We start from the raw sequence: 22,366 nt of genomic DNA on the forward strand, positions 1-22,366 counted from the left end.
CTCTTTACCGTAAAGTGGAAACGGCGTGTCTGCGGCACATTCTGCTCCTCGGTTCTTGATTTATCGCTCGTCGGGAGAGCACCATCTCAAAGATGGCGCCCCCTCCGTCGAACGGTTCGTCTTCCCGTCACCCCTGCTTTCCTTTCAGCCAGGTCAGGTGCCAGCTCGTTGCGGCGATGCCAAAAATTGGCATATTAATGTGTGTGTGTGAGATTTGGGGAGGGGTTGGCGGCGGCGGGGGGCATCGCCAGTTGGCAGGCTGGCACACAAAGGCTGGCACGATAAGATCCTCCCCTCTTCTGCGGGCAGATTTTCTCGCCCATATCTTTTGTTGGGCTTGTTTGGGTTGCAGCTCATCCTGATAAAGGCCACTTTGTTTAGACAACAAAGCGCGAGGGAGGGAGAAAAGACAGAGATAGAGAGACAAAGAGATAGAATGAGAGAGGGACGGGGGGTCGTTTAATAAAGGCGGCAAACGAAGGAGGGAAGGGGGGGGGTCACCAAAACAGATGGAAACCTTAAAGGGGAAAAAAAGCAGATAGGGTCTGAAAATTAAGGAGGAAAAAAAGAAGATGTAGCTTGAGCTCTTCGCCAGATAGGATACCCTGAATAGTAGATGTTGGCATGTGAAAAAGATACAATGGAGTCGGGATACAGTTGCAGGCGCGGGGACAGCGATAGGCAGATAGCAAGGAGAAGAAAGAGGGATCTGGGAGAAGGGAGCAGGTTCTGCTGGCTGCCTGGAAGCCGGCCTGAGCGCTGTGAGGTCATCCTCCAAGCTGTGAATGATAGAAACCAGGAGCATGAGAGGACATGAGACAAACACACACACACACATTACATTACATTACATACCAGCACATGTACAGTCAGGGAGCGGCGCGGCCCTGCTGCACACGTGCTCACGCCTGCAGGTTTCCAAGGAAGGACAAACTTTCCGGAAGAGGAGAAAGTCTGTTTGGCCACCTCAAATATTTACTCAGGAGCAGATGTATTGTCGAAACATTACGCATCAGAGCCGCTCCGTAATTAGGTGGATATTTTTCTCCCTGCTTCTCCGGGAGTCGTCCACCCCGCTCTCTCCCTCCACCCCGCCTCCCGCCTCCCCGGGGCTGCTGAAATGCATCTTGGCTCGGGACCCGCGCCTCTGGCAGCCAGAGCGCTATACATGTGCACAGAACCCTGCTCGGCATATAAAATGGCTGCCAGACAGGCTTCTCCTCCTGAAATGTCGACAGCGGTATGCATCTGCAGGGCGTGCGTGGGGCCCGAGCGAGCGAGCGAGCGCGTGCGTGCGTCGCTGTTTCTGAACGTGTCTGCAAAGTGTTTGCGGGCTGCAAAAACTCGCACCGCCGCCATCAGAGAAGAAGGAGGAAAAAAAATATATAGCAAGAAGAAGGAGAGAAAGTTTCCCAAACTATGTGGCCAATTTAACCCACAGTCTCTTCATATGCTTGCGTGTGTTGGTGTGTGTGTGTGTGTGTGTGTGTGCATATGTGTTCCACAACGTAGTGGGAACAGAATGGGTACGGTGCCAGAAATTGAGGAGGAGGGTGGTTTGGAGCCAGAGTGTGTGAGTGTTTTAGTGATTATAAAATCCAGGCGAGTAACACACTTGGGTGTGGAGAAAACCTCATAAGCACTCAGAAACTTTCTTGCCGAGCCAGATTTCTGTTGCCATTACCGCTAATTGCCCTAATCGTTACAGTGGTATGATAAGTATCCCACCGGACAAGAAGGTGTAAGAACTCGTGGACACATCCAAAAATACCCACAAGCCCCTTCTGCTGCTGCTTTTTTCCCCCCCACCCCTTCTCTCTCTCTTTTTTTTTTATTTTTATTTTTTTTTTATTGCTGAGTAACAGCAGATAATCTGGTTCAAACGCTGTGCTGTTTCTCCCCTTCCTTCGTGAACCGGTTTGTTTATTTAAACAAGTGGCGGGGGAAGGAGGGTGCCAAGAAATGTTGTTTTTGGAAAAGAGCAAATGTGTGTGTGTGTGTGTGTGGGCGTGTGCGGGGGTGTGTGACTGTGTGTGTGTGTGTGTGTGTGTGGCGTCTGGCCTTGCCAAGCTCCCAGGGCAAAGCTGAGGCTCCTCGACCGCAACTGTTTATTTACAGGTTACTCTACTGTTTATTTGAAGACTATCAGATCGGCTGGACCTCTGCACAGGACACCTTTTTAGATGCAGATAGCCGGGCCCCGGGCCCCTAATAACCCAGTACTCCACTGTACTATATATGAGCAACCTTATATAAATAAAAAAAAAAAATACATTTTGTGTTTTATATTTAAAACAAACAAAAGGCACCTCTAAATAAATCATAAAAGTTCATTTAGATCAGTATTCTAAAAGATATGTCAAAGATAACCTGAGTAAATACAAACAAAAGCTATTTCTGGAATTAGGCTTTTTGTTTTTTTTACTTATTAAGTAGAAAAATGCTGCAAAAACCCACCAGAATCTATAGTTCGCCAAAACAGAACCAGTTTGGCCCAAAAAGTAACTTAAACAGATGAAATCTTTTACATCTTTTAGGGTTACAGAGTCATTTCTGGGCCGCAGTTGGAGCCAAATGGAGAAAACATGAAGCAGTGGTTGGAAATAAACTCATATTACTGCAAGATAATTCAGGCTCATTCAGGAGATCGCAACAGAACAACATCTGAAGAACTGAAGGCCTTACATGGCTCGGTTAAGGTCCGAGTTCACGATTCAACAACAGGAAAGATAGAAAAAATGGCATATTTGTTGGAGCGCCAAGGCTAAAAGTAATACTGGTGAAAAAGAACGCAAAGTTCGTCTCATGTTTCCCAAAGAAAAAGGAAAAAGTGGGACATTTTGTAAGGTTTCTGTCCCGACAGCATTTTAAATCGATATTCTCATACCTGTAGCTAAACAGGGTGGTTGCAGTGTGATATGGAGGTACATTACTGCCATTATTGATGGAGCATTGAATTGTGTTCAATTTGTAAAGAGTTCACTTTTTGATCTCAAGCTTAGGTGCACTTGGGCTGAAAGACTAAAAGAAAACAGCATGAAGGGTTTGCAGTGGTCTAGTCAAAGTGTGGCCTGAAGTTTGATGGAGATGCATGACGTTAACCGGGCTGCTCAGATTCATTAACAGCGAATGAAAACACTTGATGTGAGTCGTTTCTGCTAAGGCTCACACCAGTTCCTAGATGCGGGAGGTAATTAAGTTTTCACAGCGGAACAGGTTTTTTTGGTTGACTGCTTTACTTTAATATATGATTTATTTACAAACAGTTTCCTTGTCTTTTGTGTTTTATGCTTTTCTTGGGCATTATTTGCAACCTTTCAGTAAAAACCTGGAGAAAATATGTAAGGGAGCCGATACTTTTATCCAGAAGAGAGTATTTTGCAAATTTCTCCTTTCACTTTTTCAACCTAATTATGACAGAAATTAACCTTTTGATTCTAATACATTGACCTGGACATGTAACTGGACTGTGGCAGGAAGCTGATTTTTAGCCAAAAAAACACTTGAGTGTCACCAAGGGGGTAAAAAAACCCAGAGAGCCCGACGCTGCCCTTCTTGGGTCAAAGGTAAAATGTAATGCAATAGGGGAGGTGTTCCCGGCTCCGGCGCAGGCCTGGCAGATGTGCCATATGCTTGCATCCCACCTTGAGTCATCCAGGTGGTCTCTCCTGGTGCTACAGCGGGGCCTCATGCTGGAAGATGCCGCCTGCGATCTCTAATTGCTGCGACCATCTGCTCTTTTTGTCATGCCTGCCTGTTCGGCTCACAGAGAAGCAGGAGAAGATGAGAAAAGCACAAACAAAAAGCAGAAAACTCTGATCTGATCGAACCGAGCCGGAGCGTCCCCCCGTCTCCCACCTTCTGCTCCACCTCTCTTTACCTCGCCGCTGCGCTATTCTCTCCGCCCGCCTGCGTCGCTCCCTCTGCGCGGCTCCCGGGGAGGAGGCATGGAGTTGGCAGTCGTAACTAGACTGATGGATGACTCTGAAAGTGGAATAGAGACGGGGGGAGGGCGGAGGGGAGGCGAGGGGCGGGCGCACCAAGTTCCCTGCAATCACTTTATGGACATGTGCTACAGTAAATCCACACAAACCTCCACTTGCCCACCAAAGCTCCTTCACACACCACGTCTCCGTGTAGCAACTCTCGATTTATTGATGCAAAACGTCGGATATTAGTTGGCTGACAACCACTCTGAGCGTGAAGTGAACAACTTGCGCAGATTTTAGTGTCAAAGACGCCTAATCTTTTGGTAAATTTGATGATTTACAATGGAGCCCTTCCCACAATTTTCTGGATGCAGCTTCTCAGCCCATTCGCATTGCTACTTTTATTTAATGTTACTTATTTACTTTTATATTTTGTAAGGAAAAAAATGTGACAATTTAAATAAATTACTGCTAGAAAAAGCTTAAAAATCATGTATGATAATTAATCGCAGGAGCGAAACGTCACGCTGACAAAAGTGAAAATCTCTGAAACAATTGATTAATTCCTATAAAATAAAGTCTAGGAAAGCCTTTTTTTTTACTTCATTGTTTGTGTTTTTAAGTTATTCAAGGAACACTGGATTAGTAATAAGTGTCTGGGATTCGAAAGTTGTTTGGTTAAGCTCAACATAATAAATTTTAAATGCATTATCTATTGATTGAAACATTTAAAATGTCGAGGTATAAAACCGATGGTCAAAAGTCATGTTTTACAGTGTAAAACCTCCCGATTTTAATGTGTTTTGAATGAAAAATGCCCAACTCAAATGCCTTCTTTAATTTTTTTGAAGCCTCATATGTTTCAAGGCTCCAATTTGTAGATTAGTCATTTGTTTTTAAGGCTAAGTATACTGAAAATAGAGGATTTTTTTTCTTCTTAATGTATGGTCCTCCTCCCCTCCCCACTTTGTCATTGTTGAGCTCCAGCCAAGAACATTCTGTTTTTGCAGTGCTGTTTAATAGTCAAATTTAGGAGCAGGGGAACAAGACAGAGCGGGAAAGCGACACGAAGAGAGAACAAGAAAGGAATAAATCTTTTTGGATTCCCCCTCTCCCCACTAACCCGCTCTCCTTTCCCCTCCGTCCTCTCTCTTTTTTTAAAATTTTTTTTATTTTTCCTCTCTGTAACACAGCTCATAGGAGCCGCAACAGGAAAACGGCTGTTTTTGCAAAGGCGAGGGTATCTGAGTTCACCGTCTCTCCCTCTCTCTTTCTCATGTTAGATCCGTCACATGTTGAAGGTGTAGATGATAATCTCCCTTCTGGTTCCCATTCTGTCTCGGGGGCCATGTGTGGGCCCCGGCCAGTTTGAATCGTCACTCAGACGCTGCTGCCATTAACCGCCTGGCACGACTCCGTCCGAGTTCAAGGCCTCTCTCGGGCTGAGTCACCGTCGCCTTACACGCCGATTTATGTCTCCGATTCGGAACTTTTACAACTTTTGTGCCGCGTCACATAAAGAGCAGAAAGATCCCGGTACTTGTCCGAAATTGACCGGGAACTAGAGAGGAATCGTATATTTCCCTGCTTCCCATTAAAGGACGTCAGACGCAGCAAATCCTGTAGCCGGTGGAAAGAATTCAACTCATGTTTCCTTGTGTTTCCCCTGCCCTCCCTGTCCTCTCTCGCCTTTTTTGTTTGTTTTTTTTCCCTTCTCATGTTCTCTGCTTGTACCTTGCACAGCGGGGCCGAACACATTGTGAATCCCGGCTCCCCTGAAGCCCCTCAGACTCTCCTCCAGCCGCTGTGAAAAATGACGCGCAGAACAAGAAGCGTCCAGGCCCATCCTGCGTCAGACGCCGAGCTCCCCGCCTCAGTTTGCTCTCCCATTAATGATAATACTGTTCAAACAAAGCTGACTTGTTTGACTCTACTGCGGGTGCACTGGTACAATCAATAAGGAAAAACCTTCGCTTTCTCACCTTGAGTTCATTCAAAGTGAGAAGATCGGTGAAGGTTTCATGACAGCTGCAGGTTTTTATCTGAAAAAGTGGAAGAAAAATCACTCATGCTTACAGATCTTAAAAGTGTGGTGTGTATATGTATTTACCATCTTTTACTCTGACACCTTTTGTTTCAGAAGTGACCTACTTAGTATATTAGTATACCATTTTATCGCCACCAATTATTATTTTTGCTTGTTCAAAGCCACACGTAGTTTTGTCTGAAGAAAACATTCGATTTTTGTGACCAACTACTTGAGTCACACAGATAAATCTTCCTGTGACTTTTTTCGCTGCAAAAATAAGTATTTTTGTCTCGTTCCCATTACAAAAACATCTTAGTACAGTTGAAATGAGACAAAACTAACGTGCAGGTAACATAGAAGCTTGTTTACGTCATAAACATACTCAATAAGTCCTTGCTTCACTGGCAGATTATTTCACCTATACCAGCATATTTTCCCCATGTTATTAGTGAAATAATCTTCCAGTGGAAGTACCACTTTTTCATCAATATTAAGGAAAACAGTTAATTTTCCGCTGTGCAAACTTAATTACATCCTTAAAACAAGCTTTTATATCTTGCTGAACAGTTACTCTTAAGTTAGTTTTGTCTCGTTTCAAGTGTACTAAGAAATTAGACCAAAAACACTTAGGAGGGTTTTGTGTTTTTTTAGTCTTGATGATGGGATTTGAACCCTGACCTTCTTTCTCACACCTGAGCTGTTTATCTCTGCAGCTCCTCCAGAGTCGCCATGGTCCTCTCAAGCTGCTTCTCTGATTTTTGTCCTGTTAGCTAGAATGCTGCTTCTCCCTGCGCTAGCTAAAAGCATCGCTGTTCACGACGCTTTTTGTTCACTAATGTTCTCTATCAGGCCTTCACTGAACAACTGGATTAATACTGAGATTAAATTAAACACTTTGTTTTCTTTACATGTCAAAATTATGGTTCTAATGTGACAAAATGCAATTAATGAGGGTTTTTTTTTTCAGGACACAAACCTCTAGATTACTTCGAAGGTTTTTTGTATTTCTCACCACTAACTCCCCGCCCTTCTCTCTCTGTGTGTCCGCAGACTCGCAGCAGTCAGGAAGTCCGAGTAACAATGAGCCAGGCAAAACCCCTCTTCCAGGTATGTAGAGCGCCACTCGTCCTCCCGCCCTTCTGTCATCGCCGCATTGTTCCTCTGCGGGGCGCAGCCGCTTTCTCAATCCTGCTTGGGAACGCCGTGACTGGCAGGCGGGAACGGCGGAGCGCCTCTCGGGGCCGCGGGCCTACATGCAGAGGCATGAGCCGCTGTCAGGTCTGCAGGAACGCATCAACGTGCAGCTGAGGGTTTTGTGTCAACACGCTCGTTGTTACACTCGGCAAATTGACGTATTAAATGTAAATCATGACAATCCTGAATCGGTACTTAAACCCCGCTGTCATCGTCGAACTGAAAGCGTCAAATACGGTTTTCGGAAAATAGACGGCGACATTTGAAAGTGTTACAAAAGACTGTTGACGTTGTGTTTTCTGCGTCTTTTCCCCTGGCCTGACCTGTGCCGTGTCGTCACGGCGATGGAATGCAAATACTTTCAGAAGTATAATTAGTTTTCTACCTCAAGAGCAGGTTCTGCCGATGCCGGTGCCAAGGAAAACACCCAAGCCGAGCCAGTGACTCAGGCCCGGGAGGCCCTCGGCGGGTGGCACAGTTCCTTGTGAAAGAAAAAAAAAGTTGGCTCATGACAGGCGTTAAGCTTCGTAGGTGCCAGTGGAGATATTCCTCCCGTCTTTCTGGCACGGCCTGAGCGCCGTCGGCCCGCGAATCAAAGCAGAGATCGCCTCGGTCATCAGGGGCCAAATTCCCCGTTTTTCCTTGACCGACGAAACTCTGGTTACTGTCGCTACGTCCCTGTAGGTCAAACAAGTGCCGCAAATGCATCCACCATGCAGAAATATATGTATATATTTATCAGAGCTAACATTGGTTGAGTCTAAGAGAAGTTTTCTAAAAACAGGAGTGGAAAAAAACGGAGGATTTGCCACAGCAAGCTTGATTTGCAGGAGGCAAGTTACATCAGGTAAAATGAAACGGGTTCACGTGATCGTCTCTGTTAAAACTGATGTTTCCTGGTATGACTTGAATATCCGCACTGTTGACAGATTTTCTATTTGTGTTTGTGTTTAATTGAATATTGAGCTTCCCTCAGCTGTTTTTACTGGGAGTTGATACTGGTCTGTGCTCAAATAGAGGCAGTTTCAGCTTCTACTGTCGATTTCTAAACAAAAATGAACAAGCTGGAGGAGATTTTGTTTCCAGAAAAACGATTGGTGAAAGATGCAGATACTTAAAATGTCTGTAACTTTGTTCAAGTCATTTCTTGCTAAATGAGCACAGGACCTCGTAAAGGCATTCCTATTCTTGAATCAGATTTTGTCATATTGCCCACACAAGTTGATAGAAACTTATAAACGTTAAGTTGATGGAAACTGCAAAATTCAAAATGTTGCAATGTTGCAAAAAAACTCTTTACACTCGCTTCAGGTTTTCGACTCTTTTCCAAAAAAAGAGTTAATGTGTGAAAGGGAAGATGGAAACATATTTACCAAATTAGTCCGACCCTCCAGCTCAGAAAGGAGGACTTTCTCCGTTTATCTGAGATGTGTGACGCTGGTTTGCAATCTACTTTCAACTTTCTTCACAACCATGCATAGTGTCAACATCTGACAAAATGATTTTTGTTTCTCCCGGTTCATTCACCCTGAAACAGCAGATGGAAACTCGTCTAATTCGCTCAAAACTCACATGACATTTGGATGGGATTGTAGCTAATGCATGTCATTGGGACTTTGATAGACCAACACAAAGTAGAGCATAAATGTCAAGTGGAAGAAAAAATGTTTTCAAAGGTTTTTTACAAATTAAATTGTAAAAAAAAAAGTGGCCTGCGTTTGTATTCCGCTCTTTTTGCTGCAATTAAAGTCTTTTGTGGCACGTCTGTAACAACTTTGCATATCTTGACACTAAAAATGTTGCTCTTCGTCTTAGAAGTAAAGCTCAGATTAGATGAAGGGCATCTGTGAACATCTTGCCTCCAAACTGTGACTTTAACATAGGGTTTGAGCTTTGACTAGGCCATTTTGAGGCGTGAATATAGCTCAAACTAAAATGGTGTGTTCAGTGTGATCTTCGGTGCTGAAGTTGTTTCGTGTTTGTTATGTAACAGAACTTCAGATGACATTTTTCAACAGTGGCTCATGTTCTCTAACAGCCTCTGAAACCCTGACACACCTGCAATTATACTGGGATTAAATTAAACGCAGGTGAACTCTGCTTACTAATTATGCAGCTTCTGAAGGCGCTGTAGTGCAAATGCATGTGGCACTCTTCAGGCTTGTAGTTGTAAAAAAAAAAAGTAAACCCATTAAGGCACTACTATGTGTTGCTTTGTCATAAAACCTCCACAAAATTGCACTCAGTTTTAAGCTTGTGACAAAATGTGTGAAAGTTGAAGAGGTGTAAATGCATTTCAGAAAACGATCCACCTGCACGTGTGTTTTATTTTTATTTCTAAGCGGTTTAACTAATGATGGGTGTACTTCTCACCCTTGTTTCTGCAGTGTATTTGGAAGACAGCTTCATCAAATCAGGAGTTTTCAGTGTCACGGAGCTGGTGCGAGTGTCTAGGAGTAAGTACACGCTTCCTTATTTGTTTTTGCTTGTTTGCTGTCGCTTCAGCACCCTGCCTACCTGCAGCCCGTCTGAGCTGCTCTTTTGTGTTCTGTGGAATTTCACTGACATAGTTGGACCGCCTGCAGACGGCGTAACAGGTGCATCGGAGTTGATGTAAGAATCAGGAAGCTGTCAGCTTGCATAAACTCTTGCAGTCATTAATCAAGTGTAATCAGGAAGATAAACACACCTGCGTGTTTGTGCAGAAACTCGTGGGTTTGGTGGGTTTTTTCCCCCCTATAAAAACAGTAAGAGCTGACCCAGAAAAGCCCTCGCCTTCGACCCCCACACACGGAAAAAAAAAAAAAACCCGGTTTTCCTTTGTAATCTCTGAGCTGAAATCCCAACACACAGCACACAGCTGTGCTGCGGAGAATCCAGTTTACCCAGCCTCCTTTGCTTTAGGATAACTCTTGAGTACGCAGCTGTCTTCAGAGCTTCATCTGCATGGACATGTCTCCCCTCCTCCTCCTCCTCCTTTTCCTCCTCCTCTGCAGAGCCGTTGACGGTTGTTCTCCAAAGACTGCCCTGACAGCCAGGGGCACGTCAAGGCACAGTTTACCTGTGCAGACTCTGAGCTGAAGCAGCAACTGTAGCGAACTTGCCTGCGGAGCACAGAGACTCCAGTCACCCCTCCTTTTCCTCTTCCTCCTCCTCTCTAACCTGTGTTTAAGAGAAACAGGCCGATGCTGTGTGGCCTGTGTGTTGCAGCATGCAGCAGTCGGTTCCAGCGGTTCATTCCCGCTCCGTAGTCGGGAATGTCAGCAGCTTTCTCAAGACAATCAGAGGCTACAGCCAGGGTCAGATTTTATGACGGGGTTACGAAATCACTTCCACTGTAAAGATTAAGTCACAGATGCTCCATTTGTTATTCTGGTTTTGTAGAGTAAATGTAACAGAAGTAGTTTTGTATTTTAAGCTTTGCGGGTTTTAATTAAAGCTGCCGTGTGCAACTGTTATAAAAAAAAGTTTGTTGAAACTGTCATTAAGTTATGACTGTAAAAGGTAATCTGTGAAAAATTCTAAGTCCTACTTAGAAACCATAATCAGAGGCAGAAAGAGGGTCTTAGCGCTGTTAATCACCCCTCGTGTGGTGCTGCTCAGCCCCTCTTGCTCTCTGCTAGCTGCAGCTTAGAAGTGAACGCTCAGGCTAGTTAGCATAGCCACTGATGACGGCAAATAAACGGTTTTCCTGTAAAACAGTAGACGGTAGAAGTAAAACATTTTAAAATTTATTCTACGCCTTATAAACTTGTATTTTACGTGCTGATGTTTTATTTAGGCACTTGGACAGAGTTTCAGGAAAGGAGATGCTCACAATGGACTCAAATGGTGTTGCTCAAAATGCTACAGGTTACAGAGTTATGTAAGAACCAACAGGAAAGAGAGAGGAGATCGCAGTAACATCGTGCAGTCATAGACTCAAGCACCAACGTGTCAACGTTACTGTCACAAGTCAAAAACTGTTTAAAAACATAAAAAATCTGCCAGAATTATGAATAATCCAATCATAAGATCGACCTTTCTCTTATAACTATGATCAATTCCAAAAATTGACCATTTCTGCAGGGTTTCTTCCAGTGTATTATAAGCCTGGCGGGCCACCAGGCTTTACTTCTGCTCCTACCAAGCTTAGCATTGCTTATTTAAGTTGTTTGTTTTTTTTTATGTTTGCATTTTTTAAGACTTTATAGTTGGCATTCAGATATAAATCTTCCAATAACACATAATTATCAAGTGATATTTTCAAATTTCCTGTCAACTTTAAACATTTTTTAACTCAAAAACACGACTGCACCCAACCACCGGGCTTTCTGGGGGAAAACTTGTTCTGGCAAACAAATCTCAGACTTTTGTCAGTTTGATGGCAGTTCTCAGTTTTTAGTCACCAAAAATAATAATTTGATTTACAGAAACATTCATATTAGACTTTATTGAAATCTAGAAAGTCTATGCGTTCAATCTGCTGCACATCCAAATATATTCTTCACATTTGCATGCAGAAGAGTTGGGCTAACGTTACAGAAGAGGAAACGTCTGATCTTTTTTTTTCCATCTTAAACCATAAATACTTCTAAAGCTTGAGCCACATTGTCTCGTTTTGTGCTCCAAAAGGCACTAACTACTCCTTTCAGTGCTCAGACACAGAATATCCCTTGGAAGGCCGTGTTTTTGTGTAGTGTTTAATTTGCCCTCTGACCAGATGGCCTCTGAGCCGCCACATTTGCTCTCATGTGACAGAGGCCGGCTTCAGCAAAGCCGAGCTGGAATTTTAAAAAGGTCGCCGGACACACAGGAATTGTCACTCACTCAGCCGGTCGCTCCCTGGGAAGATATCTAAGCAGCCGCTCGTCCGTCATCGCGCTCCTCTCCCGACTCTCTGAGCTGTCGAGACATTCTTTGAAGTCCATCAAAGGGAGCTCCGGAGTTCAAGGCTGAATCGCAACCCAGCATTTCGACTCATTAATGCAACACGAGCCTCGAGTTCAAGTGTAAAAAATTCATTTTTTTTTCAAAACAAAGCGCGCACGTGCCCAGGCAAAAGAAGCCGGTTGATCTAGAGCACAGAAAATAATTATGTGTGGGTTTTTTTTTCTTTTTACTGAATTAAAGCCAAAATGATTGAATAATTGATCAACAGGGTGGCAGACTGGCACTGCAAAAACTGCGCCACACCAAGAGGGACGGCCAGGGCGGGTGAGGGGCTGTCCTAACCAGCGAATCGAGAAACAAAACAACAAAAACAATGATCTGGTATTCAGTGTCTTCGGGCCGGATGCATTCCTCCACAAACAGCCCGGCGTGGGTAGCAGCGGGTAGGGGCCGCTGCCAACGCTGCAGTGGGCTGCCAGGGCGGAGGCTGGCGGATCGGATCGTGCCAGTGGTGAACCTCAGACCACAACAGACGGCGCCACACACTCCATCTTCTCATCCACTCCAAACCGACCGAGCACTCGAGCGGCAGGCGGCCTCACGGGCCACACACTGGTGCGAGGATGGGTGGCGAACCCCTTTTGTTCTGTAAACACAGGCACGGCCTCCCTTGAAACAATATCCTTCACCTCAACCGCAGCGGGGAAAATATCACCTTTTCCACTGTAAATCATTATCAGAGGAAACGGCAGAGAGTTTTACTGCTGGATCTTTCTCTGCAGAGTTTTTTTTTGGGTGGGGGAGTTCTAATTCACTCAGCATAAAAAGATTTAACCATATACAGTTTTACGATAATCCGTCTAAGTACTTTATGCCTTAAATCCAAGGAACCAGACCTGCTGGCAATTTTTCAAATCGACCTCGATCGCCCGACACTGCAAAAACACAAAATCTTACCAAATAGTTCTGGTCAAATATCTGAGCACACTTGCTGAAATACGTTTTCAGCAAGATATAGGAGCTTATTCTAAGTAAGGAAATTCTTAATATTGATGAAAAAGTACTGGTTCCACTCAAATATTATTTCACTTATTATATATTCATTCCCATGTTATAAAATAAATAATCCGAAACTAGTACTTTTAATCAATATTAAGGAAAACAAGATCCTGTATCGAGCAGAAACATTATTTGTACGTTTTTGTTTAGTCTTATTTCTACTGTACTAAGATATTTGCACCAGAAACTAGATCAAAAAGTCTTGGTATAATTTTTTGTTTTTGACTTCTTGGCTTTTTTTGTTTTTTTTTAGTCAGATGTTTATCTGATTCATATTGTGAAAGTAACATTTTATTGCATGTAAGAGAAGAAGAAAGCATAAACTGGACTTCAGTTGATCCTGTCCTGAAACATCTTGTTGGTGATAAGATACTATTTTTGACTTTAAAACAGTTATGTTTTGTATTTTTCATAGATTCAGTTAACTGAATGGGAATAAATCTTGTTTTTGCGACAGGATGTTGGTAGCAAGTCTATAAAAATTAAATTTGTCAATAGCCTTAAGTTTATGAGGCCTTTTATGACTGAATAATTTATAGGTCAGGATTAAGTGGCTTAAACTATCAAATAAAAAACATCATTGTGGATAATAGGCAGAAAATGAATGAAACAGAATTTAGAGAAATGCTTAAAAATACATAGAAAACCTGCAGAACTCTTCAGGATGAGGAAAACCTTAAGAAACTTAAGATCATTCTGGAAAAAAATGAACAAATGAACAATGACTGAAACCATTTGCAGTGTTAAATAAGACATAAGAAGTACTTAAAGTTTCCTGAACAAGTTCTCCACATGCAGCGACTTTAGAAACACTCAGTAAATACGAAACACCTTGGACTAAAAAGACAGACACTCCACCAATCATGGTCTGCGTAATAAATCACCTGCTTCTAGATGCAAGGATGGAGATGCATCTCTCAACCAGAAAGCAGAGTAACCTTGAGCTATTTTTTTTGTGTGTCCTCTTCAGTGCCGATCACCCACGGCGCAGCGGTACCCTTCTCCATGGCGGACATGCCCAGCCAGCCCTACTATCATGACCTGAACTCCAGCGTGGCACTACAACGCTCCCTGTCCTCCCCGCCTGGCAGGTCAGTGGGACGCCAGCGAAGCACAATTCTCACACAAAGTTTTTTTTACAAATATCCTCTCTAGTTGCTCCATATAGTTGACTTTGTTTGCTGTATTCTTAGGAATTGAAAGCATTCTCCATCCTAAAAAAAAAAAAAATCCCTTTAGACTTGAATTATCCTAGCTTAGCTTATTTTACCTTAACTTATTTAGTCTGTTTTGGTTTAGCTGAATTTATTTTAGTTTTTTTTTTGTCCTATATTATCCTAGTTTAACATCTTTGCTAAGTTTAATTTAGTAAACTTTAGCTTGTATTAATTTAGCTTATATTAACTTGCCTACATTTTTTAAGTAATATTCAACAAATTTGAATATTACTCAAAAGTTTGTGTTTCAGTACCTAAATTCTTAGTGAAACACATTATATAGATTACTGTAATTATATACATGCTGTTTTTAAGTCTTCATTTCCAGTTTGTGATGATTTTTTGCTTTCAAGTAAGATTAGAAAATTACATCAGACTAATAAAAAAACAAAATGTGGGCTTAATGAAATAAGCTTTTTATTTATTGTAAATTATTTCGGCTTAGTTTAGCGTACAGTAGTTTAGCTATGCTTGATTGAGCTACATTTTTCTAATCTTATGTTAGCTAAATTGAATTTATTTTCCCATAAATCAGTATATCTGAGCTTAGATTAACTGATTTGCAACAAGTCAATTTGTTGTAAATTAACTTAGCTTAGCACACCTTTTTATTTTTTTCATTTTAGGTTAGCATAGCTCCTTTTAGTGTAGTTTAGCTGAAAGGAGCTAAACTGTCAGCTCCTAAAATAATAGCTTAAAATAATTAAGATATTATTTTAGCTTAATAACTTAAGCTAAAATAACTTAAGTTTGATTTTATCTAATTACTGAGATTATATTATTTCAGTTTACTATGGATTATATTATTTTAAATTAGTACATCTTACTATAGCTAACATACAGTAACTTGTCCTATGTTAGCTTAAATAAATAAATATTAGCACCTGTTTCAATTGATATGATTTGTGATGCATGAAACGAATGATTGCATCAAGTAATAAACCTGACTTTGTGTTCAGCAAAAGGCCCAAAACCAACATGGAGGAGAACATGGATACCAGCCCGACGGGACCCGACTTCTACTCGTCACCCAGCTCACCAGCCAGCAGCCGGGCGAACTGGCACGACAGAGACGGAGGTGATTTCCGCTTTTTATTTACTTCTAGCTGCTTTATCTGGTAGTCAAATGTCAGACTGCGACTTCACCATTTCCCAGTTGCTGTTGATCGTTTTGTAGCTCAACTTACCCTTAGCCGTCCAGCCGTCGGCCATTTTAGCAAGACTTTCTGCCTCCTTCACCGTCTGAACAACTTGCAGCGCTTGCATGTTGTCTGAGTCTTGTCTGTCAATCTGTGGCCTTGTGTTGTTCCTTCTGGAAACCCAAAAATTCTGCCAAACAAATGATTTAAAAATAATTGGGTCGTCTTATATTACGACTTCATCCAGCAAAGCCTGGCTGACTCATGAGATGTGTGTTTCAAGATCTTATCACACCCAAACGATTCACAAGATTGTTGATATTGCTAAAAATAATCTATAAACTTTCTATTTTCATTGCATGCAAAAAGTTTAAAAGTGACTTAGTGTATGTTTTCCTTGGTAAACAAAGTCAGACAACCATGTTGCAAGCTGCTCTGCATTAGTCTTTCCACTGATTGTAACAAATGATCTTCAAGAATGTACTTAGTAGATGGTTCTAAATTTTAAAAGAAATGGCAATCACAGCAAAAAGTGAAGCAAATACTTTGTCAGAGAAAATCCATCAGCCGCTGTGCAAAAGTTCAAAATAATCCGAGTACTTCTTTGAATATAATCTGTATTACGGAGAACCTGAACCCTCATGAATTGTTGGATTAAAGCAGGATGGATTCCTGTTTCCATTTCATTTTTGCAAAAATCTTCTCCTCACCATCTGAATATTGCAGTTAAGTAAAGAAAACAAAAACCCGGATCTGTTATTGTCCAGTTTTATTGATCCTGGGTGAATTGTGACATCAGTTGCTTTCGCCCATTTATTTAAATGTTTAATGTCTGTACTGTGGATGCTAGCAGTAATTATTTGCCCTTCAGCTCTGGAACACAAAGGACTCTTGCTGATTCGCAGTACGGCATTTGCGGATTTTCTGCGGAAAGTGACTCCAAATTGCTTGCAGAAAATTAGCTTATCTGATTTTTCTATGTAATATCCTAAATATTGAAAAGAAAGTTCAACTTGGGAAGCTGAAATAGTTGAAAAACAATCCAGGATCGACGTTTGCTTTCCTTGCTGTTGATTGACTGAACCACCAGGAGCGGAGATAAGGAAATGTCTGGATGTTTGCTTCTGTGGAAGTGCTAATATGTATTACTACTGTAAGTATTAATGCATTTTATTGTACAATTGGTGATTTAACTATTAAAATAGGCAGTTGACCGTTTCCAGAAGGGATCTCTAGTATTTGAAGATTTTTAACTTCAGTAAGTTGTCTTCAAAATGCATTGGGTTGCTGCCGTGTGATTGTTTGAAGTGGTCGGAGAATGTACTGGACTCCTCTGGTATTAGTTTAATGAGAGCAGAGAAAAAATACAGATGTGTACTTGTTTTATGTTCTGCTGCAAAACTAAATCCTGTTTCTGAAACTTTAGCTTGTATTAATTTAGCTTATATTAACACGCCCACATTTTTAAAAGTTATATTCAATAAATTTTAATATTACTCAAACGTTTGTGTTTCAGTACCTCAATTCTCTTAGTGAAACACATTATATTGATTACTGTAATGAAGATCTGTTAATCATTCCCACCCTTTACTCACTCCTGTCTACGTCTTCTAGTCGTATTTTACCCATAAGACCAGATAAGACACATTTTGGTCTAACTGCGACACACATAAAATCATTGGAAATAAAGCCCTTTTTTTTTTTTTCCTCTCCCTGCACAGTGGTTTTTAGCTCCGGTTTGAACCCAGACCACCTCCTTTTTTTAATTTAATATAATCAGTGGGGAGGCTGCGAGAGGAAAACACCAGATGACACACAGGAGACGCAGCAGTGGTGGGATTCAGCCGCAGCCGCAATGTGGGTACACGAAATTCTAGCGTGTCCCTCTGCACAAGGCCCGAGAGCATTGCACTGCGTAAACTTAGACACTTGGGGTGAGGAGGAAGGGAATGAAGTGGGTAGGAAACTCTCCAAAGACAGCCATTACTCTGTCAAGAGAGAATAAATGAGAAGTGGGCCGATATTAAACCCATATGAGTCCTCCGAAGTGCCAAGGATTTCATTTCTTTCACGTGGTTGTCGTTCAGGCTCTCTGGTAGTGCTCTGGTCTGGGAAAGCACTGAAATGTTGGAGTTTATTACACACCAGCACACATTTACTCAGCCAGTACAAAACAAATCAGTCCTTTAAACATGACTAATAAAGTTTCAAGGCAACGACGCTTCTTTAACTATTCAAAGGATTAATTAATTGCTGTAATTTACTGCAACGCCTTTTTCTCATCCTTGAAAGTCTCCTCTAAGGTATTTCTCTTCTTTGACTGCAACATGAAACGTATCTCCTTTCCAAAATCAGGCTGGGAAATCCCCTTAAATTCCCACCACCTCTCCTCCTTGGAGATAACAAAGTTTTCCTGTTGCTTGTCCGGATCTCTCCCCGCCTCTAGTCAATTCAGGGAAGGAAGTTTAACGGATTTAAATTGCGAAATAACATAAATCCCCCCACAAAAAACCCCATCTTTTTCTGAAAGAAAAGAGGCAGATGATGTGAAAGTTATACGAGTGTTCATCGTGGAAAAGGCAGAAGAAGACATAGGCCACCGCCTCTCGCATCTATTTGTTATCACGTTCCCTTCAGACTCCACGTCTCAGCATGGAAAATTGAAAACCGCGCAGCCGTGACAGCGGAGCGTCGCTCTTAAAACTGGGGAGCTGCAATAATGAGCAGCTCGCGTGTTTTTTTTTTGTTTTTTGTTTGTTTGTTTGGGTTTTTTTTTTTTGGTTCACTTTGTGCTCACACGTTCTGTCGTTAGCAACAAACGAACTTCCTCAATAGTTTCCACGTCTTCAGCGGCGCTTTCCGGATTATTCTTGGGGAATTACAGTTTGTAAGGCAGAGAGTGTTGCTCTCTGCTTAAGATTACGTGAAGGTCTTAAAAGTTTTAAATCCTATTGGGGTCACTTTAATCATCTGCTCTGACGTGATAAAAGACTTGTTTTTTAAGTTATTGAGGAGTTCCGGTGATTTATTGTGATTCCAGAAATTGTATGGGATTTCCCCTCAGGGAGGAGATTATTTTCCAAATGCATTTTTCATTGTGTTCTGCGTTTCCTTTTTATTACATGAAGCCCTCAGGATCAAATTCAACCCCATTTTAAAATTTTTTTCATTAAATGAGACATTAGGATAAACCTTTCAGGAATTACCTGATTAATTTACGGCAATAATCTGAAATCTTGCGCATCGTTTTGTGGTAATCATGTCCCTTTGTCTTTGTTCGTACATTTGGAAGCAAAAGGCCACGACTAGATTTGCATTGATCAGGGTTTTTCTGGCCGATGCCAATTATCGGGTCTCGAATGGCAAATTTAATTCTAAAGCACTTAAAAAACAATAAAAACTGACCTCAGTACTTCATGATTTAGCCCAAAAAGCAAGATCTGATCAGCCACTTTTAATCTCAACCTATGTTGATTTTTGTCCTACTAATTAGAATGTCCTGTAGGCTTCATGATAAAGTCAGTAGGTTTGAATTAAAGGAAAATAGTGACAGTTCTTTGTTATGTTGCGTTTACTGAGAATGAGGGGAAACAAAAAACCTGATTGTTCAGCGTCTGTCCTGCCAATCAGGGCGGATCAGGAAAAAATTGGTCGAGTGATTCCTGCTTTTCTTAAAAGACGCGACTCGTAATATTACAAATGGCATTTATTTAATCAACGTGAGGTTTTAGGAATTAAAAAATGTGAAAATATACAACAGAAATGTGTAGATTGACATGCTAAATATAGAAATTTGAAATTATACACTGAAAAGAAATATTCCTGATTCTTCTTTTCATTTTTTTTTTACAGAAACTCAAAATAAAAATATCCTGCTGTTTCTGACACATCCAACAGAAAATGAAACCCCCTGTTTTCCATCACAGCATATCCTCCCAAACTTTATCTCATTTTTATTATACTCGAAAAAACGTACAAGCTGTACAACCTCTGCTTCTCCTTTTGCTTTAAACTATTAAGAAGAGTTGGACACGGTTTCAGTGACGTGCATGGTTTCGTTTTGCTTTTCTCTGCCAGCAGAGATGTCCTCTCCCACAATGAAGAAGCCAGAAAAGCCACTGTTCAGCCCCACTTCCCCGCAGGACTCCTCACCGCGACTCAGCACTTTCTCTCAGCCTCACCACCCGGGCCTATCAGGTGTGGGACACAGTGGTGAGTCAAAGCACACTTTTTCTTCATAAACATAAACAAATAAATCGGCGCAAATCTAAGCTTGCGGTCATGATAGAAAGTACTCTCTCCTAGTTCTTGGATCTTAACCAGGTTACAACGTCACTTGCTCAAGTGTATAAACAGTTTTTTAGTGCTGTCGTTATTTAAATAACCAGGCTGGGATTAAAAAAAACTACATCTGGATTTAAGAGCGCTGCTAATCGAAGCGCTTCCTTATTGATCTTCTGTAAGTTTGACCTCCTCCATAAAATTAGGAGGTTTTGGTCCAGAGCAGAAAAGAGCGTGTCAAAGACGACTGCAGTTATTTCAGAGAAGCAAATTCACATCTCCAGTCAGTGAAGGGTTGGACAGATACTTCCAAACAATTAGAAATCTGCCCTTGTAAAGAGGAAGGAAAAAAAACTTTTCAGAAGTGGAAAACATTTAGGACGGCCGTCAATGTTTTCCAGAATGGACATTCATCCAAAGTCGGAGAAATTGGAAACAGCCCAAAAGCTAAATTTTACACTACTACCCTCAGTTAGCAGGTTAAATATCAAAGTTTGTGTAAAAAAAAAAAAAAAAGGAAATAAAACCCAACAGATGCAACTTGTTTGGAAATGTTGGCAGGAGAAAGTCTTCTAGAGAAGAGAAAATGATGGCAGGACAAAGGTTGCATTTAAATGACTAACAACCCGTCTGGAAATCTCAAATTATACCAAAGTAGAGATGCAGAAACTCTATGCGTCAACCATGACTGTGCACCAATGTCTACAACAGAATGGCTCTAAAAGAAAAGGCTGACGGTCCAGTCAAAGTCCAGATGAAAATACTAAAGAGAGCGAGACATCAACAAACTGAAAGACTGTTAAGAATAGATCTGACTTCAACTTCAACTTATTGGTCCTAAATGTGGCTCCAAAAGCTGTTAACCCACTGAGTGAACACTAGACTTTAAAGAGAGCCTCATTTTATCTGAACCCTCTCCTCTCTCTCCGTCTTTCCTGTCTGTGTGTCTTTCCCCACAGTTATATCATCGAGGAGCCCCCCTTCACACTCGCCCCTGCAGTTCTCAGCCTCGGCCATCCTGCCTCCGGCGCCGTCGTCCTACTTCTCGCACCCCACCATACGCTACCCGCCTCACCTCAACCCCGCCGATCCCCTCAAGAGCTACGTGCCGTCGTACGACCCGTCCAGCCCACAGAGCAGCCAGGTCGGTCTTTTTCTGTGTGCCTGCAGGTTTAAAGTATTAGTTTGGGCTTACTCACAGAGCCTCCAGCCTTTGTTCTTTATCTTGTTGGGCTCTGACCTCGAGAGATTAAAGATAATATAAATTACGGCACGCAGTATTTCATTAATGCCTTCAAGGTGCGCTTGGAAGTTGGGAATATGTTCCTGTTTTGCTTAAATTTCCTAAATTAAAAGACATTCCTGTTAGTTATTGCAAAAGTATTCACACCCCTTGAGAGTTTCCAGGTTTTGTCTCTTTACAACACATGTGTCAAACTCAAATCAAAGCAGTTTTTATCTGTTTACTGCCAAATTACGTCAATCAGTCCCTCCACTTTCTTGCGAATTATCATGGAAATCCACGCAAAATCAATAAATCCCTGCACTTTTTTTGTGCTTAATGCATAATTTTGAGTTTATTGCAGATTTCTGGCAAAAATGGTGAAAAGTATTGGATTTAAGTGACTGTTTACTCCAGCTCACAGGCAGATGTGTTTCTTACTTCTACTAAACATCTACCTGAGCCTTACTTGATTTATAATCCCTAATAAAACGGCGAATAATAAAAAAGTTGCATTTGCCATCATACGTGAGTGCAAATATTTCAGAATTAGTACCACAAACTTTTTTACTGCAAAAAAAATCCCAATTGTGAAATCCTGGACGAACTGAAAAGACATTCAATCTTTCTTACGTTTAAGAATGTATGTATATTTTAACAGTTAGTTTGCATGTTTCAGCAAGACGTTCTGGCACAACCGGCCCTTTAAGAGCATTCAAGATCTTGATTTGGCCCAAAATGAAACTGAGTTTGACTCCCCTGCTTTACAATCTCGAGCTTTATTTTACTAGGATTTCATGTGATTTAAAGGCCACATTTAGGCAATGTCTCATGACTTTTTATGACATTTGTTTTAAATTGTTGCCGTATAAATAAACTGAATTGAATTAAACGCAGAATGTTAAATATTCAGTGGGATTGTTAAGATTAAAGTATATTCCTGCGGTAGAATGGACCAGTCAAAGTCCAGAGCTGCACCCAATTAAGAATCTGTGGCACAACTTGAAAACTGATGTTCAGAGATGATCTCCATCCAATCTGCCTGAACTTCACCAGCAAAAAATTTATTTTCTGGATGTGAAAATCGTCCAGAACCTTAAAGCCGCAGTGGCAACAAACGGTGGTACTTCAAAGTATCGACCCGAGGCTGAACACCAACACATTTTCAGAAACAAAAAGTGTAGAATGATGTATGATTTTCCTTACACTTCACAACGACGCTCTTTGTGTTTGTCTGTCACATAAAAATCCAAATAAAACACGGCAAAGTTCTTGAAACGCGACAGAATGTGAATGAGATCAAGGGTTTTAAATGCTGCTGAAAGTTACTGTCACTGAATATAATTGGTTAAAGACACTCTCATAAATCCCCACTGCAAAGACTATTAGTCTGCTGTAATTTACACCGAGTTATGATAATAACT

At 41.5% G+C, this 22,366-nt stretch overlaps 1 protein-coding gene across 5 annotated transcripts in view; it reads left to right on the forward strand.

Annotated features, from left to right (window-relative positions):
• The window catches only part of LOC114156830 (nuclear factor 1 B-type), an 87,821-nt gene that overhangs the window by 48,350 nt on the left and 17,105 nt on the right, over nt 1–22,366 (forward strand). For 4 of the 5 annotated variants that reach the window (XM_028037353.1, XM_028037354.1, XM_028037351.1 and 1 more), the window contains 6 exons: nt 7,009–7,065; nt 9,540–9,608; nt 14,054–14,174; nt 15,260–15,378; nt 19,517–19,651; nt 20,680–20,864. In XM_028037353.1, the coding sequence (XP_027893154.1) occupies nt 7,009–7,065; nt 9,540–9,608; nt 14,054–14,174; nt 15,260–15,378; nt 19,517–19,651; nt 20,680–20,864 (686 nt within the window). The remainder of the gene's footprint in view (nt 1–7,008; nt 7,066–9,539; nt 9,609–14,053; nt 14,175–15,259; nt 15,379–19,516; nt 19,652–20,679; nt 20,865–22,366) is intronic. The other variant, XM_028037352.1, reaches the window with a different exon arrangement.

Source organism: Xiphophorus couchianus, chromosome 14 (assembly GCF_001444195.1).
Source record: "Xiphophorus couchianus chromosome 14, X_couchianus-1.0, whole genome shotgun sequence".
In the NCBI taxonomy this organism is placed as follows: Eukaryota; Metazoa; Chordata; class Actinopteri; order Cyprinodontiformes; family Poeciliidae; genus Xiphophorus; species Xiphophorus couchianus.